Here is a 19,279-nt window from a genome sequence, read left to right on the forward strand (position 1 = left end):
CTTATCTAGTTCTTTTTTGAACCCAGTTATACTTTTGGCCTTCACAACATCCCCTGGCAACGAGTTCCACAGGTTGACTGTGTGTTGTGTGAAGAAGTACTTCCTTTTGCTTGTTTTAATCCTGCTGTCTATAAATGTCACCAGCTGAGCCCTGGTTCTTTTGTTATGTGAAGGGGTAAATAACACCTTTTCTCCACTCCATTCATGATTGCATAGACCTCTATCATATCCCCTCTCAGTCATCTCTTTTCTAAGCTGATCAGCTCTGTGGCAAAGCAGTGGCTTCCTGAGGCCGTGGCACAAGACGCCACAAGATGGGAGAGCCGAGCATCAATACTCGCAGACACACGGTATTCCCAGGCCTGGTCTCTGTTGACCTCAGTATTCTGGCCCACTATGGTGTCCTCTCTGGCCTGGTGACTCTGGGATTCCTCTAACCTCTGGCTTCAGAAAGAGAGACCCAACAGTCAGGGGAGGCAGTTCCAGCACTCTCAGTGGTTGTGAGGCCAGAGCCTGAGGCCCAGGTATTTAGGCACCTGGGAGTTAGGTGCCTTTGAGGATCTGGGCCTTAGGCCTGTGCGTAAGAGGCTTTCGAGCCCTGTCTAAAGCACAGCAAGGTTGGGGGAGAGGTGGCAGATGCTAGGCCATGTCCATGGGATGTGGTGGTTCCAATTAAGACCCAGTTCCCAGGGAGTGTTACCAGGAGCTCATGTGTTTGGTTGCAAACACTGCAGCAGCTGGAGCCAGGTGTCTGAATGTTTGTGTGTCTCTCTGGTTGCTCTGGCAACATTGGGGCACAAGGGCGGCCAGGAGCTTGCCAAAGTCATGAGGTGACAGGGCCAAGCCCGCACCACCCCTCGCCTAGAGTCTGGCTTGGATCCAAGTCGACTGACTGGCCTGTTTGATCTGATCCTGGGTCAAAACCAGCCTCCTTTGCCTGAGCCCTGAATTGCCTGCATTGTTTCCCTCCGAAAAAGCACACGGGCACTAGTACAAAACAGGGGGAGGTTTATTGCAGAGCCAGGTTACAGAGCAGGGAGGCCTTTGGCTGTGACTCCGCCAAGAAGGCAGGCGTCTGAGGACTGGACTGGGACCGATGGGGCCTGGGGCTGCTGGAGTAGCCTGAGGGGTGGTGGTTAAACTCATGCAGGCCAGTTCTCCAGGGAAGGCGCACGCAGTTTGATATTAATGCTGACAGGTGGAGTGCCCTGAGGAGAAGGGGCTGCGGTAACGCTGGTGACTGATGTGCCCAGAGGGGAGACGGTGTCGTTAATCTTAGGGCAGGTCTACATTTTAAAGTTGCACTGGTACAGCTTTCGTGTACGCCATCCCCCGAGGGGCAGTAGCTCTGTCGATGGGAGATGCCCCTTCAACTGACAGTGCTGCTCTGCGCTGGGAGTTAGGTTGGCATCACTGGGTTGCTGGGTGAGGGGAGATTTTTTACACCCCAGAGTGACAGTTATACCAACCTAATTTCCCAGTGAAGACCTGGCCTGAGCTGAAGGGACGTAGGGTTGGAAAAGGCACATCTGTCACTAGCAGGAGGGAAATTGGCATCTGTATTGAGTAGAAGACCTCACTAGTGGAAGAGATACAGGCAGGCACCTGGTGGCATTAGTAAGGGAAGGCCTCATTGTAGTGAGTGGGAGGAATGTGGTGGCCTTGTGAGGGGTACAGAGGAGAAGATCTGGTTGGCACTAGCAGGAGGAATATGGTGCCCTGAGGGCACACAGGGGAGAAGGTCTCGTTAGCGCTAGCAGGAGCGGCGTGGTGCCTTGGGGGCACACAGGGGAGAAGGTCTCATTAGCACTAGTAGGAGGGGCATGGTGCCCCGGGGGCGCACAGGGGAGAAGGTTTTGTCAGAGCTAGGGTGACCAGTTGTCCCAATTTTATAGGGACAGTTCCGATTTTTGGGTCTTTTTCTTATATAGGCTCCTATTACCCCCCACCCCCATCCTGATTTTTCACACTTGCTGTCTGGTCACCCTACGTTAGCGCTAGAAGGAGGGGCGTGGTGCCCCGGAGGCACACAGAGGAGAAGGTCTCGTTAGCGCTAGCAGGAGGGGCACAGTGCCTCGGGGGCGCACAGAGGAGAAGGTCTCGTTAGCGCTAGCAGGAGGGGCGTGGTGCCCTAGGGGCACATGGGGAGAAGGTCTGGTTGGCGCTAGCAGGAGGGGCGTGGTGCCCAGGGCGGCACAGGGGAGAAGCTCTGGTTGGCGTTAGCTGGAGGGACGTGGTGCCCCGGGGGGGCACAGGGGAAAAGGTCTCGTTAGCGCTTGCAGGAGCGGCGTGGTGCCTTGGGGGCACACAGGGGAGAAGGTCTCGTTAGCACTAGCAGGAGGGGTGTGGTGCCCTGAGGGCGCACAGGGGAGAATGTATCATTAGCGCTAGCAGGAGGGACGTGGTGCCCAGGGGCTTAAGGGGAGAAGGTTTTGTTAGTGCTAGCAGGAGAGGCATGGTTCCCTGGGGGCGCACAGGGGAGAAGTTTTCTTTAGTGCTAGCAGGAGGGGCATGGTTCCCGGGGGCGCACAGGGGAGAAGGTTTCGTTAGTGCTAGCAGAAGGGGCGTGGTGCCCCGGGGGAGAACAGGGGAGAAGGTCTCGTTAGCTCTAGCAGGAGGGGTGTTGTGCCCTGGAGGCGCACGGAGAGAAGGTTTCGTTAGCTCTAGCAGGAGAGACGTGGTGCCCTAGGGGCGCATGGGGAGAAGGTTTCGTTAGCTCTAGCAGGAGAGACGTGGTGCCCGGGGGCGCACGGGGAGAAGGTTTCATTGGCGCTAGCAGGAGGGGTGTGGTGCCCTGGGGGCACACGAGGAGAAAGTCTCGTTAGCGCTAGCAGGAGGGACATGGTGCCCTGGGTGTACATGAGGAGAAGGTCTGGTTGGCGCTAGCAGGAGGGGCCTGGTGCCCTGGGGGCACACAAGAAGGTTTGGTTGGCACTAGCAGGAGGGGCGTGGTTCCCGGGGGCGCACAGGGAGAAGGTCTCGTTAGCGCTAGCAGGAGGGACGTGGTGCCCTGGGGGCACATGAGGAGAAGGTCTGGTTGGCGCTAGCAGGAGGGGCGTGGTGCCCTGGGGGCACACGAGAAGGTCTGGTTGGCACTAGTAGGAGGGGCATGGTTCCCAGGGACACATGGGGAGAAGGTCTCATTAGCGCTAGCAGGAGGGGCGTGATGCCCTGGGGGTGCACAGGGGAGAAGGTCTCATTAGCGCTAGTGGGAGGGCCATGGTGCCCGGGGGCACACGGGGAGAAGGTTTCGTTAGCACTAGCAGGAGGGGCATGGTTCCCTGGGGGCACACAGGGGAGAAGGTTTCGTTAGCTCTAGCAGGAGGGGCGTTGTGCCCTGGGGGCGCACAGGGGAGAAGGTTTCGTTAGCGCTAGCAGGAGAGACGTGGTGCCCTAGGGGCGCACGGGGAGAAGGTTTCGTTAGCTCTAGCAGGAGGGGCGTTGTGCCCTGGGGGCGCACAGGGGAGAAGGTTTCGTTAGCGCTAGCAGGAGAGACATGGTGCCCTAGGGGCACACGGGGAGAAGGTTTCGTTAGCTCTAGCAGGAGGGGCGTTGTGCTCTGGGGGCGCACAGGGGAGAAGGTTTCGTTAGCGCTAGCAGGAGAGACGTGGTGCCCGGGGGCGCACGGGGAGAAGGTTTCATTGGCGCTAGCAGGAGGGGTGTGGTGCCCTGGGGGCACACGAGGAGAAAGTCTCGTTAGCGCTAGCAGGAGGGACACGGCTCACAACACATCTGGAGTTGATGTAATGTTGGGAGCAAAGTGCAAGGCCAGGTCAGTTTCTAATCACATCAGCCCGTGGTGATAGGAGGCCTATCAGCCATGGCTCCGTGGCTAGGAGCTGGGCCCAGCACGGTCTCAGGAGGCCTGTGCCATTAAGGCCAGTTCCCAAGGCTGATGTGATTGAAGGCCTAGAGGCTGTGGGGTGCCTGGGCCTGGGAGGGTCGGTAGCACTTCCAGTTCTCCCTATTTCTTCACTTTTGCGTCGTAAGTGCCGGCATTCTTGTAGGCCCCCACGTAGCCGCTGGTGTCCACAATGTTCTCCCGCCCGCTCTTCCCTTTGCCCTTGCCACTCTCATCGAAGCGCTCCTTGTGCGAGCCCGTGTACTTGGTGGTGTCCGTCAGCCTGTCCACCGCCCCGCCGGTTGCGGCTTTCTGTCAGCAAGAAAACGGGGCAGGGCAGTCAAACACAGAGAAGCAATTATAGCCTTTCCCAAGGCCTTCCGTCCCCGTGTGCCCTTCCCAGGCCCCTTCGTCCCCGTGTGCCCTTCCCAGGCCCCTCCGTCCCCGTGTGCCCTTCCCAGACCCCTCCGTCCCCTCCGTGTCCTTCCCAGGCCCCTCCGTCCCCGTGTGCCCTTCCCAGACCCCTCAATCCCCCGCGTGACCTTCCCAGGCCCCTTCGTCCCCGTGTGCGCTTCCCAGGCTCCTCCGTCCCTGTGTGTCCTTCCCAGGCCCCTCCGTCCCCCACGTGCCCTTCCCAGGCCCCTTTGTCCCCACGTGCCCTTCCCAGGCCCCTCTGTCCCCCGTTTGCCCTTCCCAGGCCCCTCCGTCCCCGTGTGCCCTTCCCAGACCCCTCCGTCCCCTGCGTGTCCTTCCCAGGCCCCTCCGTCCCCGTGTGCCCTTCCCAGACCCCTCCGTCCCCCGCGTGACCTTTCCAGGCCCCTCCATCCCCGTGTGCCCTTCCCAGGCCCTCCATCCCCCACATGCCATTCCCAGGCCCTTGCGTCCCCCATGTGCCCTTCCCAGGCCCCTCCATCCCCCACATGCCCTTCCCTGGCCCCTCTGTCCCCGCGTGCCCTTCCCAGGCCCCTCCATCCCCCACGTGCCCTTCCCAGGCCCCTCCATCCCCACATGCCCTTCCCAGGTCCCTTCATTCCCCGTGTGACCTTCCTAGGCCCCTCTGTCCCCGTGTGCCCTTCCCAGGCCCCTTTGTCCCCACGTGCCCTTCCCAGACCCCTCCGTCCCCCACGTGCCCTTCCCAGGCCCCTCCGTCCCCCGTATGCTTAACCCAGGCCCCTCCGTCCCCCACTTGCCCTTCCCAGGCCCCTCAGTCCCCGTGTGTCCTTCCCAGGCCCCTCCGTCCCCCACGTGCCCTTCCCAGGTCCCTTCATCCCCTGTGTGACCTTCCTAGGCCCCTCCGTCCCCCACGTGCCTTTCCCAGGCCCCCCGTCCCCGCGTGCCCTTCCCAGGCCCTCCATTCCCCACGTGCCATTCCCAGGCCCTTGCGTCCCCCGTGTGCCCTTCCCAGGCCCCTCCGTCCCCCACGTGCCCTTCCCAGGCCCCTCCATCCCAACATGCCCTTCCCGGGTCCCTTCATCCCCTGTGTGACCTTCCTAGGCCCCTCTGTCCCCATGTGCCCTTCCCAGGCCCCTTCATCCTCCACGTGCCCTTTCCAGTCCCCTCCGTCCCCGTGTGCCCTTCCCAGGCCCCTTTGTCCCCACGTGCCCTTCCCAGGCCCCTCCGTCCCCCGCCTGCCCTTCCCAGGTCCCTCCATCCGCCACTTGCTCATCCCATACCGCTCCATCCCCACATGCCCTTCCCAGGTCCATCCATCCCCCACGTGCCCTTCCCAGACCGCTTTGTCCCCCTAGTCCATCCCAGGCCCTTCCCTGTCAGTCCCCCACAGACCATGACACTGGCCCACTCCCCACCCTGTCCCTCACTGCTCCAGACACCTCCATTCCCCATGCACTCTCCAGACCCCATGCTGTCCCCCCTGGTCAGGGCCAGGCCCTGTATTCTCTCCCTTAAGTTGTCACAGCCCTCCCAGATCCCTGCCTCTTCCAGGACACACTGCTTTGCTATGTGACATTTGGGGGGCTCCCACTGGCAGACAGACCCCACCATCTTTGCCAGGCTCCCCACCCCACACTCCTGCGCCACGTGTCTGAGAAGAGCAGTCACTTACAGTGACGCCTACGTTGGTTGGTTCCTTCCCTGCCACCAGCTGGCAGATGGATTCGTATGCTTCCTCCTTGCTCTTGCCCTTAAACCTCTTTGGGGCCAGCTCCTCTAGGGCCTTTTTGAATTCCTCGTAACCAATGACTCTGGCTGTCTTCCCTCTGCAAGACACAAGGGCTGGGGAGTGACTTAGTGCAAACGCTTCACTAGAATGGTAGCTGTAGCAAGACAGACACCGGGGCTGCACTTGCAAATGGCGCTTGTATTCCCAGCTGTGACAGGGAGACCCAGGTGACCAGCCCTGCTACCCAGACAGATGGTCGTTCAGGGAAAAGAGGAACGTTTGATGAACCAGTTACTGAAATAGTTGACATGTGAACTGCTTCAGTTACACAGGGATCCCTCCTCCAGAAAGGCAGCCACAGCTGAGCAGAACCTGGTAGCTGTTCTACAGAACAGGAGAGAAGAATATTAGTTCTGGCTGAGACTGCAGGAGACACAAGAACTGACGCACAAACAGATACAGGAAGTTCTTGTTCATTGACCATCAATCCTTCGGGTCAAGGCCTTGTCCTCAGCCACCAGCAGCAGAGTGCGACCTCATCCAGCACTGGGTCAATGTGGATGTGGTGGGGCTATTGTGAGGCACTGCAGTCCAAGAGGCGCCTGCAGGAGCTGGTCCCTGGCAGGCATTAACCCCTTTGCTGACGAGGGCCATGTCACTGGACAAGCTCTTGTTTCCAGGCAGATGACCAGGGGCAAACATCCCTGTTCCATCTACCCATCCCCAACCCTTGCTCCACTGAGTCAACAGTAGTGCTGCCTGGTAACATTTAAATACTTTATAAGACTGAAAAACTCCTTTGTGATGAGATGGGCAGAATCCTGTCCCCAGGGAACAGCGGGACAGTATGGAGGGAGGGCAGGGGAGAGGGACTTACTCATCACGTGAGATTTCATGGGGGTCTGCAGGGGGCCAGAGGCTATGAGAATGGCGCCGTAGCCTGGGGGTTGGGGCCTGCAGCTGAGAGGGCAGAGACTTGAGTTGAAGTCCCTGCTCAAGTGACTGTTACACGAAGTGGTACAAGAGGCAACAGGAGCTCAGTGGCTAGGGCACTCCCCAGGGAGGCGCAGGAACTCCGGGCTCAAGTCTTCACACCATAACAGGCAGAGAGGGAATTTGAAGCCAGTGTCCCACCGCCTAGGGAAGTGCTGCAGCCTCTGGACTACTGCTTATAGGAGGGGCACTGGCTTGATTTTTTGCAAGAAAGGACAGAGTGACCTGGTTTGGTGCCTAACTTCAGCAGAAGGTTCCTGGCTGTGAATCCTGAGCAACCCACAGTTACGGTCCTAATGCCCCAAAGCAGCCAGGGTTTAGTTCCTACCCCTCTCCTCAGCATTTCCCGCTGTCTATCTTAGGCAGCTCCCTGCTGAGCATATGGCTTTTGTGGATCCCAGCTTTAAGCACCTAAGGCCTTGTCTACACTAGACAATTAAGTCAGCATGACTACATGGCACAGGGGTGTGAAAAAGCCACACCTCCGAGTGGCACGGTTAAACCAGCCTAGTCTCTTTGGAGCCAGCACTAGGTTGACAGAAGAATTCCTCAGTGTAGACACTATCTATGCAGATCAGAGGGATTCTCCCGTGGTATGTAATCCACCTCCTCAAGAGACAATACCTCAAGATGTCGATGGAAGAATTCTTCCGTCACGTTAGCTACCGCCACTCAAGGAGGTGGATTACATACGACGGGAAAATACCCTTCGGCTCAGGCAGTGTCTACACTGAAACTCTGCCCAGGGCCGGTCCTACCATTTAGGTCAACTAGGCGATTGCCTAGGGTGCCAAGATTTGGGGGTGCCAAAAAGCGGCACCCCCAATTTTTTTAGTGTTTCAGCAGCTGCCGCGCTGCGAAGGAGAGGGAATCTGAGCCGCTAGCAGGCAGCCCAGGGGTTCCCCTGGGTCAGCACACCTAGACTCCAAAAAGCGGTGCCCCCAATTATTTTTACAGCATTCCTCCAATAGCGCACGGTCGCTGCGCCACTTCTCCCGCCTCCCAGGCTTGCAGCACCAATCAGCTGTTCGGCGCCGCAAGCCTGGGAGGAGAATTAGAGTGGGAGCGGCATGCTTGGGGAGGAGGCAGAGCAGAGGTGAGCTGGGGTGGGGAGGTGCCGCACAGCTCCCCGGGGGGGGGACACCTTGTGGGGGGCAGGGAGCTGCCGCCGGGCTGGGGGGGTCAGGGGGCGCAAGGTGGAAGTTTTGCCTAGGGTGCAAAACTTCCTTGCACCGGCCCTGGCTCTACCCCAGTGCAGGTACAACAGCACAGCCGTGCTGCTGGAGCATTTTAAGCATAGATAAGCCCTAACTCTCCCCGTCCCTGCACGCCTACCTCAGAGCTGTCACAGTGCGAATTTCCCTTTGCAGATAGAGCCCAGGGCGTCTCTGGCATCATCTTTACATAGTAACCCGTATTGAAGGCCCACACACTCCATGAACAGCCCCTCCCAAACTCTGCTGCACGGGCTGTGAGTTTGGCAGACTCTACGGCGGATTCCGAGTGTTCTGCAGCAGCCTCAGATCTATTCAAATCGAGGTTCCTACAGAATCCAACATGCCAATGAATAATCCAGCAGCCCAGCAGCCCCCGACTTCTTTATAGTCTCAAGTTGTTGCCCCGAACTTCCAGGTGTCGGGATGCCACAGATTTCTTACTGGGGAGCAAGTAACTGCCCCACAGATGTCAGAGAGAAGCTGGGACTTTTGGCTCTGGGAAGGTGCGAGGGGCAGGTTGGGTGTGTGGGATAAGCATGCTAGCTGACTGGTTCTGCTCAAATGATCAGCAATGCAATCATTCACGTACATATTGAAATGGCCTGTTTAGGTTACGGGGTTAACAGCCCGTTGGGTTAAATGGGGCCATTTATCCCTCTTGGAGCCAATGTTTCAGGTGCTTGTGAGATTCACTGCAACATAGTCACATAGTCAACAATGAAGGCTAGACACGTGTGTGTATCTATATGAAAGCTGAGCAGCCGTGTAATAATGTGCTGCAAATATCCATGAGTAAGATGTGAAGCCGGAATCTGGTGGACAAGAAACTCTGTCCTGGATGCCAGGCTCCTCTAAACTCCATGCAGAGTGTGACAGGGCTGGAGGGGGCTGAAATGAATGACATGGGAGTATGCCCATGGGTGACCCAGCAGGCAGCACACAGAGCTAAGTGGCCTGGCGGTGCCAGCCCTGCTAAGCTCCAGGAGCCAGCCGCTGATGTAGAGCAGGCTGCAGGGAAGGGAGGGAAGCAAGGGAACCACTTACTTCACTTTGGAGAAGACGATGTCCACATCTGTGCCGGTGACCCCTTTGCCGTCCATTACTTTACACTCCTTACACAGTTTGGCCCAGTTTTTCCCAGTCATTTCTTGTCCTGTAGCTTTGGTGTCTCCATAGATTGCAAACTTCCGGAAGCTCTCTTCCAGCGCTGCAATGTCAGTGCTTCCAGCCATGCTGACCTTTGGTAGCCAGAGGAGAAAAGGATCCTGTTACTATGCAGACTCCATCAATCCCACCAGATACTGTCCGTACCATCTGTGCACCCCTGCACCCTGCAACACCCTTTATATCGCTGCCTCCCACAAAAGTCTGGCCCCTTCATGACTAAGCCACACTGGCAGACGTGGAATGGGGAGCCGAGGACTAGGATAGCGGCGGGAGCTGATGATCAGGCCTGAGGGCATTTGCAGAGCTCTGTGTGTGTGGGTCCCACGGCTAGAATAGCAGAGGGACTGGGGAGCATTGATAGAGCTGTGTATGGGCCCCAAGGCTGGCACTGTGGGTCAGGACAGAGGGGCATAGGCAGTGCTGTAGTGGAGTAGTGGCCCAGTGTATTGAGATTGTGTTACAGTGTTACACTGCTTCTTTTCCCCCTCCTACATCAGACAGCACTGCCCTGGCTGATCAGCATTTCTTGTCAATATCAGGTTATCCCCTCCCTTTGGCACAGTCGCCTCCATGCCTGACTCCTATGGCTATTAATCCCCTTGGAAAGCTGTCACCAAGAGACTTTTTCACAACTAAACTTGTTGTGCTAAAGAGACGTGTTCTCCCTGATCAGCATCTCTGAAGCCAGCACATCAGTGCCATGAGCAGGGGAGGAACAACTGCCGGGCACTCCACAGCGGCCATCTGCCACTTAGCAGTTCACATCAGGTCACTCCCCTTCGCTTTTCATAGAGCCTGTGGCCAGCCACTTCAAACCCCCTGGCCACTCTGATTCTCACAGGCCTCTCCCACCTTCTAAATTAGGGTGACCAGATGTCCCGATGTTATAGGGACAGTCCCGGCATTTGGGGCTTTTTTTAATATGGGCTCCTACTATCCCCTACCCCATCCCAATTTTTCACACTTGCTCTCTGGTCACCCTATTCTAAATGCTGCTGGCTCTGTGCATTAGCAAAGCAAGGTCAGCATCTTCATGTCCTCCCATCACCTCCATAGGGGCAGGCACTGGGCAGGGCTGGGCCTGGTAGTGCACTGGCACCAGGGTGATTGTCTCTGGCAGGGCAGCTCAGCTCTGCCTATGGCATGCCCTCCATGCTGGGAATCCCGCTGACACTGCACAGGGAACAGAGGCGGTGTGCAGGTGAGTGGGAACAGAGCAAGTGCTTCAGCCTGTGGGAAACGGGGGTTGGGGGGCCACAGTACATCAAACTGGCCACAGCTGGGCAAGGTACTTCAGGGCCTGCAGGTCTGTCGTTGAGCGCCAGGGCCAAGCCTTTCACCAGAGACTTGGGGTTCTGGGGACCCAGCCTGGGACACCGTTCAGGGGCCTGGTTTACAGACGGGGGGGCAGCACCTTCTGAACCTTGGGACCTTTAAGCTGTTACCAGCTGGGGAGCCAGCAACACTGGTCAGTTCTGAAATGCCTTAACCCAGCAAGCGCCCAGCTCCACGACACCCACCCCTGCTCTCTTCCAGGTCCCTGGACACACCCAGCCCCAGGGCAGAGTCACCCGGCCTCGGCTGGGCTCAGGGGATTGCCTAGCCCCGGGCCCTAGTTACAGTCTGACATTAAACAAAAACAGGCGTGTGGGCCTGTCTGCTGGAGTGGCCAGAGTTTGCGCTGCCTGGCGACCGTTGCTAGGGAGGGCTGTTGCTGCGGGAGGCATGGCGGGGCTGGACTATTCGCATATGCACTGAGTCCAGACCGAGCCAGAGTCACTGGGTGGGTGAGGTCATAGCTGGTATTGGGCCAACTTCTGTTGTTGAGAGAACAAGCTTGGGAACCACCCCGAGCTCGTCTTCAGGTCTGGGAAAGGTCCTGCCGGCGTCCCAGCTATTAAAGCTATTACGTCACACACCTAGTCTCTCAAATATCTGGGGACCGGCAGATACAGCTACGGGCCTCAGTTCCCTTACAACACTGCTCAAACCAGGCTCCAGGCGGCCTCGTGTCTACTCACCCCCTGGCAGCATCAAGGCCCACATCGGGGCAGCTTCCCTGAGGCTGGCAATGGGGGAATTGCAGGGGGCAAACCCTAGGCTGGCACATAAAGACACTCATAGCCTCACAGAGACACACGCACAGGCACACACACACCCAGACACACACTGACGAGCTGGCAGCCATGCCCAAGATCCGGGACAGGGCCTCGTGGCCACACTCAGGAGTTGTGCTACTCCCCATCTTGTCTATTTTCAGGCGCCTGGCAGATCTGGGGCCACTCCTGCCAGTGCACAGGGAAGGAGTTCAGAGCGGCTGGCCTTCCCAATGGGAATCCACTGGGGCCTGCTGCAGCAGAAACAGCTGCAGGCCATTAATCAGTGTGTGTGTAACCTGCCAGCAAAGCGGCATGTTGCAGCCAAAGGGAGCTCTGTTCCCACAGTGGCTGGGCCCAGAGAAGGCTCTTGGCACTGATTCTCTCTCTCCCAGGAAGTGGGCCTATCAAACATGTCCCTCTCCTTGGCTCAGGTAACTTTGGTCTTGCTGAACTGAGTTGATGGCCACAGTTTGGCTAATGGACACATTCTCCCCACCCAGCCCCACTGCAGTGCAACTTCCTGCAAGCCGGGGACCAGCTCACCAGCCTGCAGCACGCTGCAGGGCAGCTATTCCAACCCCCTGGTCTTCTGCAGAGCACCATGGGCACTATCGTCTGTGCTGAGCAGACTAGACCCTGCATGCTCAGGTCTAGCCGGAAAGCTACACACAGCACCTGGGAAGAGATGGTCTTCCGGGCCAGGATTGGGCCCTGTTTTACCGGGGATCGTGACCTGATATTTCACACCTGATACACCACTAAGCCACCCCCTTCTGGCTTTGCCTTCTCTTTCACTTTCACAATTAGCCCTGAGCTAGTCAGGACCGACAGGGCCCCACAGATTGCCCATGTCAACATCCCTGCCAGGAGGAGTCCCTCCAGGGACAGGACAGTGTGGGAGAGAGGGATCGGAGGGGTGGCAGGGGGCTATGTGAGTCCTGTTGCTACCATGCTGTATCCACTGTTGGTGGCGAGGTCCTTGCTTCCTAGGCCAGTCACGCCAGCCCTTGGGTCAGTACCATCTACAGCTAATCTGACCGTCCCACTTTCCAGGCTGTGAGCGCATATGCAGCGTGGGTCTGCAGGCTAGCAGGGGGCATAGGGGTTGCATGGAGGGGAAGGTGGGAAGAGGAGGAAGCTGCCAGCAGGACACAAACCTCCGAGTTATTTCTGTTTCCCGAGCACTGCAGACACCCTGTGACAATACTGAGCAGCGTGGGACACAGTGCCACGCCCAGAGAAAGGCACCATGCAGGGTCCCGCCCTCTCCAGGGAGCACTCAGTGAATTCACAGAGGCATAAGGGGGAGCAGGCCCCAGAACAGCACAGGCCGCCGAGCCCCAGAGCAGGTCTTAGGCTTGTGTGCGGGAAGCCTGCTAGTGGATCGGATGCAGTACTGGGATAGGAGACTTGGGTCCTGTTCCTGGCTCTGCCTTTGTCCTGCTAGGTGATCCTGGCCCATTTCTGGTCTCAGTTTCCCCAGCTGTGAAAGGGAGGTTGAGTACGTCCCTTCTTTTGTAAAGTGCTTTGGGCCCTAGGGATGAAAAGTGCTAAGTATCATTGCTGCGGTTTGCACAGGGCACACGTGTGGGCTGGAGCATCCATGTGTGTGCAGGGGTGACTCCATAGAGGGGTGCACACAAACGCAGTGTTGGGGGGGACTGAGGGGAATGTGCAGGTGGATGCAGGGTACAGGTGTGGCCAGGGGCGATGCATGGGGGAGGGCTGTGCTGCAGCCTGCCTGTTGTGGGCATTTCCTCTTTCTGGTCCCACGCATGGTGCATGGTTTGTGCCATGTCATGCACTGAAGGCAGCACCGATGCTGCGGGAGGTGCCGATGGGGGAGCACCCCATCTCCAAAGCTTTTCGGGGGGAGCAGCCAGCCAGCCTGCTCTGTAGGGCGTGTCCCTTCTTTTCATCCAAGTGAGCTGGCTTCTGAGCTGAGTCCCTGGAAGCAGCACATGCAGCCTGCTGCAGATGAGCTCCAACCCTGCTCCCTCCATCCCTGCACATCAGCCCAGTGCTTCTCCACAGGCATAGTCCCCCGGGCATGCAGGCCAGCTCGCTTCCCTGTTCTGCGCCCCCAGATGGGGGGAATCAGCCACCATTCAGTGATGCCAATCCAGGCAGCCAGTGCACTGAGCAAGACCCCCCGTGTTGTCAGCCAGCCCGCACCTCCCTCCTTCTCCTCCTGCAGAAGCAGCCCATCAGGTTGCTGCTTTGCTGACTTACCGCCTGAAGTGCCTCTGGTGAGCTGTGGCAGGCTACCCGGAGAAGCCCTGCTCCCTCCTGGTCTCCAGACTGCAGTGCTGCTTGGAGGCTGCAGCGCTATTATCTGCTGTTTATTCCGGTAGCCATAGAGACAGCCTGCTAAACAGCCAGGGTGCGGAACTAATGCAGGAGGGTGACCAAGGTCACTGCGAAAAGCTACGCTCCCTCCCGCCCGCCTGGGGCAGGAAAGGCTCCTCTGCCCTTTCACGCCTCCATCAGGCCTGCTGGAGCAGAGCCCGGTGGTCCATTTGTGTAATCACTGCTGCTGGAAAGAGGCAGGGCTTGCAGGGCTGGGAGGGAGGAATCAATCCCCTCGGGTGGCTCTGGCTTTGCTTGTTCTTGGTGAGGGATGGTGGGAGGGAAGGTAAGGGCCAGGTGTCAGGGACAGGCTCCTCCTTCGTTAGCAGCCCGGCTAGATCGGAACCCAAGTGCAGCTGCACCTCTGCCTGGAAGAGGGTGTTGGAGCAGCCCTGCAGGCCCGTCCCTCGCAGCTGGTACCCTGGCAGAAGGGTTATCCCCATAGGGCAGGAGTGGGCAGGCTGCAGCTTGTGAGCTCTTCTACAGTTAAAGGGAGGCTCGCAGCACTCCCCCCGCCCCTCTGCCTACCAGACTGGTGAGGGGGGAGGCTCGGGGCTTCTGCCCTGCAGCGTTGGTGCGACTCGGGGCTTCTGTCAGAGACAACTGGTGCCTGCTGAGAGCGGGGGTGGAGGGGCCACAATTTAAAGGTTTGCCCCCCAACAACTTGAGTCACACACCCCCTTACCCTCAGTGGCCCCTCCTTGCAGCTCCCAGCTGTTTGCCGCTGCCTCTCCCCACAGCTGCAGCTCACAGCTTGCCACCCTCAGCAGCTGCTGTGGAGGGAGGGGACCCGTGGCACCATGTGACCGAGTGGGGCCAGCAAACCCTGGCAAAAATCTGATGGGGGGGGGACATGACCCCATGTGACCACACACACTCACACACATCGCCTCTGCCTTCTGCCCAGCAAGGGCCACCCCGGTATAGGGCAGCGCAGCTCTGGGAAGGAGTCTAGTGGAGTGTAGTCCAGACATCAGCACCATGGGATTATTAAGTATGTTCCCTGCACAAAGCCCTTGTGCAGGGGACATACTCCAGCTCATGCATTAACTGGGGTTAATGCATGAGCTGGAGCAAGCCCAGCACAGTTCTCCCCTCCAGGAGCACCTGGCAGACGGACAAAACCTAGAAACGGAGCACATCAGCTGGGGCCGTTCTACAGAGCACTGATCGCAACACAACGGCACTGCCAGTGCAAATGGCTCAGCACAGGTAGTGAGGACGGGACACAGGGCTGGATAGAGTGCATGTGGCCCTGGGGACGTCTGCACAGAACGTCTGCCTGTGCAGGGCATGTTGGTAATGGTGGGGCTGGGGGAAGTGGTGGGCATGCCCGGAGGCTGGGAACACGGTATGTCAGGCTGCCAAGGGGGCTGGGGACATGACACGTTTGGGTGCTAGTGCATCCTGAAGCTGGGAACACAGTCTGTATTGGTTGGGCTACACTGGATCTTGGTACAAGGTGCAGATGGAGGCCCAGCTGGATTGGGAACATGGTGTACACATATGTGGGCTCACAGGAGTCTAGATACATGTTGTGTACAGCTGACAGAGTACTGTGGAAAGATGTTGTGTCAGCACATATGTAATATAAAGGAACCACACAGCCACAGTGCACTCAGAATAACCATGTTTATGAACTATACACAACCCTAGTTACACAAACACAGCTGCTCTGGCAGGGTTCTGAGGCTGAAACATAGAAGATAGTGAGGGCCACCAGAAGACCCACAGAATAGTGAAAAGGATACTACCCAGTTCCTACACTCTACTGTAAGCGGGGTCTGAATGAACTCTCTCCGGATAACTCGTGATGAGCTGCGGAAGAAGACTTCAGGAACTGACCTTGTTTGCATAGACACTCCCACTCCACTTAGGTGCACAGCATGATGGGGCTGTTCGGCCCAAACAATCACTTCTGGCTGATGTTCGACTGCAAATCACGCTGTTATTGGGTGCAGAGATAATAAAGTGTCAACCTTGTTGTGTGACTAAAGGGGCAGCAGAATTGTGCTTGGCAGGCCCTGACTGGGGGGTTCTCGCTCAGCAGGGAGGAGGGGTGCCAAAGCCCAGTGGAGATGAGAGAGGGTGAGGACAGGTGTTTTTGCCCTGTCAGGTGGGCTTTAAGGGCCATAGCCACTACCTAACCCACCCCCTCTCCACTGTTTATGGACAGAGCTGATTAAGACCCATTTCAGAATCTTTTGTTGTAGAGCTGAAATCAGAGAAAACCTGGTCTAAGCGGTAAACCTTAGACCTGCTTGTGGGGAAGCGTCTCCGGTGAAAGAGGCTGCCCAGCCTGCACAAGCAGTGACGCTCCCCCACGAACAGCTGAAATCACCGAGAGCTGTGTTAAGTGGGGGGCCCTCAGGACGTCTCAGAGGCTGCAGCAGAGAAGGCAGTGGCTGAGTGAATGACAACAGAGCAGCCGGTAGCAGCCACTGAGGCCTTGCTTGACGCCTTTCCTTCCCCCGCACCTTGGAACGCTGTGTTGTTGCTGATCAAAGACAACAACTGTGAGTAGGGTGTGGTGGAGGGAGAGGGGAGTGGCATGTTAAAGGGACATTTGTTTGTCGGCCTTTCACACCACAAGGTGAGAGACTGAGGAAAAGGACACTGCCCAACGTCCTCTGGGGTGGATATTCTGCTCATGGTCATATGTTTTCAAATAATGCTTGTAGCGATTTTCCAAATTAATGCGATTCCTTCTCCTTTTATTAAAAGTTTTCTTTTCCAAACACAGACTCGGTGCTTGCAAGTATTGCCGCTTAGAGGCGCCCAGGAATGGAGTGGAGTTTTCCCAGATTATTGGGTGAGGCCCTGAGTTTTGGGTTCTGTTGTCAAAAGGAACAGCTAGATATTGAACCCGGCCCTTATTGCTGGCAACTCCACGGCTGGCAGATGTGTTACACTACAGTAAGGTTGCCACCACTCTCAAATTTCACAAGTCGGTCCCTGTAAGGAGGTGCCCTGGCTCCCTGCCACGCCTGAGAGGGACAAGCCAGAGCAGGTGCCTCAGTGGGCAGAGTCACCGCCGCCTGTCCCCGCCCCCCAGAAGTCAAGGGGCGGGACAGGAAGTATAAAAGCCCTGCCCAAGCGCTCAGTTGGTGGCCGGCTACCGGAGAGGACAGACGCTGGAGCCTGAGCTCCTGCCGGGCCCAGCCTGCCCCGTGCTCACTACCCGGAGGAACGCTGGCCTGACCTGCCTCGCGCTCGGTATCTGGAGGAGCGCTGACCTGCCCTGCCCCGTGCTCACTACCCGGAGGAGCGCTGACCTGCCCTGCCCCGCGCTCACTACCCGGAGGAGCGCTGACCTGCCCTGCCCCGCGCTCACTACCCGGAGGAGCGCTGACCTGCCCTGCCCCGCGCTCACTACCCGGAGGAGCGCTGACCTGCCCTGCCCCGCGCTCACTACCCGGAGGAGCGCTGACCTGCCCTGCCCCGCGCTCACTACCCGGAGGAACGCTGACCTGCCCTGCCCCGCGCTCACTACCCGGAGGAACGCTGGCCTGACCTGCCTCGTGCTCTGTAGCCCGAGGAGCGGCCTGAGCTTCCCTACAACCGGTATCCCGAGGAGCTGCCTGAGCCTCCCTACGACCGGTACCCGGAGGAGCCCATGGTCTGGGACCCCCCAGACGACGCTGGCGAGAGACAAGTACCCAGAGATGTGGAGGTCGGAAGTGGCCTGGGGGTAGCCGACCCTGGTTTGGCTCCCGAAGAGCCTGAACCCATGTCAGTGTGTTTCGGCCAGGATCCCCACTGACAGCAGCGAACCCTTGCCGCTGCTAGGGCCCCAGGCTGGAACGCAGTGGAGTGGGAGGGCCTGCGTTCCCCCTGCTACCCCCCCAAGGGTGGCAGACTCCCCCTCTCCCTGGCCTGAGGAGGCCTTCTGTATAGACTTCTGGGATACTGTTTGCTCAGCCTGCTGAAGGCCTGAGCCGGAATTGCTACTGCCCCGCCCTGCCCAAGGGCCTGGCCTGATATACTTTGTTTGCAGACCCTTTATTCCCTCAACGCCTGCTGAGGGGTTAGGCCTACCCAGACTGCTGTGTGTAAGGAGGCGCGCTGGTTCCCCACCGCGCCTGAGAGGGACGAGTCCCGACACCGCTGGCTTACAGTCCCTAAATTCAGGAGGCTGTCGTGTCTTCCTGAGACCCAGATAGGCAAAATGACAATTTGTTGTGTGATGTGTGAGAGCATTCCCCTCCAAAACACCCTGTAGCACAGGAGAAAGTACCTTACACTGGGGTCCAGGAGGCCACATCTCATGTCTCTCACCGTCAGCATTGCTGTACATGTGACAATGCTTACTATTGGCAGAAGCCAATGTAACTTCTGACATAGCTGGGAGAGGTCTGAAAACCCGGTCTCTACTGACGGAGCCAATCTCAGCCATGCTGCCATGCTGAAAGACCTCTGAATTGATGCTTGGCTAGCCTGTAACCACTAGACTCCACTCCTGTCCCAGAACCAGGACCAGAAACCCAGCATGGCTGTTAGCTAATGTTCTGGTGCTGACAAACAATTGTGTGACCCGCTGTTAAAACGTGTGTCACAAAGGGGAACAGCTTCAACAAGAGAGCTTGAGTCCAGTCCCAAGAGTCCCAAAAGGCCAATGATTAGAGCACTCACCTTCCAAGTGCATGGGGGGCTTTCTTTCCAGTCTAAATAACTGAAGTTACCTCTTGGTACCTAGGCCAGGGCTACACTAGGAAATTAAGTTGGTATAATGACACAGAATCATAGAATATCAGGGTTGGAAGGGACCTCAGGAGATATCTAGTCCCATCCCCTGCTCAAAGCAGGACCAATTCCCAACTAAATCATCCCAGCCAGGGCTTTGTCAAGCCAGACCTTAAAAACCTCTAAGGATAGAGATACCGCCACCTTGCTAGGTAGCCCATTCCAGTGCTTCACCACCCTCCTAGTGAAATGGTGTTCCCTAATATCCATCCTAAACCTCCTCCACTGCAACTTGAGACCATTGCTCCTTGTTCTGTCATTTGCTGCCACTAAGAATAGCTGAGCTCCCTCCTCTTTGGAACCCCCTTCAGGTAATTGAAGGCTGCTATCAAATCCCTCCTCACTCTTCTCTTCTGCAGACTAAATAACCCCAGTTCCCTAAGCCTCTCCTCGTAAGTCATGTGCTCCAGCCCCCTAATCATTTTCGTTGCCCTCCACTGGACTCTCTCCAAATTTGTCCACATCCCTTTTGTAATAGGGGGCCCAAAACTGGATGCAATACTCCAGATGTAGCCTCACCAATGCCGAATAGAGGGGAATAATCACTTCCCTCGATCTGCTGGCAATGCCCCTACTTATACAGCCCAAAATGCCATTAGCCTTCTTGGCAACAAGGGCACACTGCTGACTCATATCCAGCTTCTCGTCCACTGTAATCCCCAGGTCCTTTTCTGCAGAACTACTGCTTAGCTAGTCGGTCCCCCTAGCCCCGGGCCCTGAGCAACACAGTTAAATCGGCCTCATCTCC

The 19,279-nt window shown here is 57.5% G+C and overlaps 1 protein-coding gene across 1 annotated transcript; it reads right to left on the reverse strand.

The window, feature by feature from the left end:
- Positions 1-991: 991 nt before the first annotated feature.
- TPPP3 (tubulin polymerization promoting protein family member 3) lies at positions 992-14,050 on the reverse strand. The gene is made up of 4 exons (XM_030582048.1): positions 13,672-14,050; positions 9,218-9,411; positions 5,907-6,060; positions 992-4,153 (listed from the first exon to the last, which is right to left on the reverse strand). The coding sequence occupies exons 2-4, from the start codon at positions 9,403-9,405 to the stop codon at positions 3,965-3,967; spliced, it is 531 nt and encodes a 176-aa protein (XP_030437908.1). The 5' UTR covers positions 9,406-9,411; positions 13,672-14,050; the 3' UTR covers positions 992-3,964.
- Positions 14,051-19,279: the final 5,229 nt, after the last annotated feature.

Source organism: Gopherus evgoodei, chromosome 12 (assembly GCF_007399415.2).
Source record: "Gopherus evgoodei ecotype Sinaloan lineage chromosome 12, rGopEvg1_v1.p, whole genome shotgun sequence".
NCBI classification, from domain to species: Eukaryota; Metazoa; Chordata; order Testudines; family Testudinidae; genus Gopherus; species Gopherus evgoodei.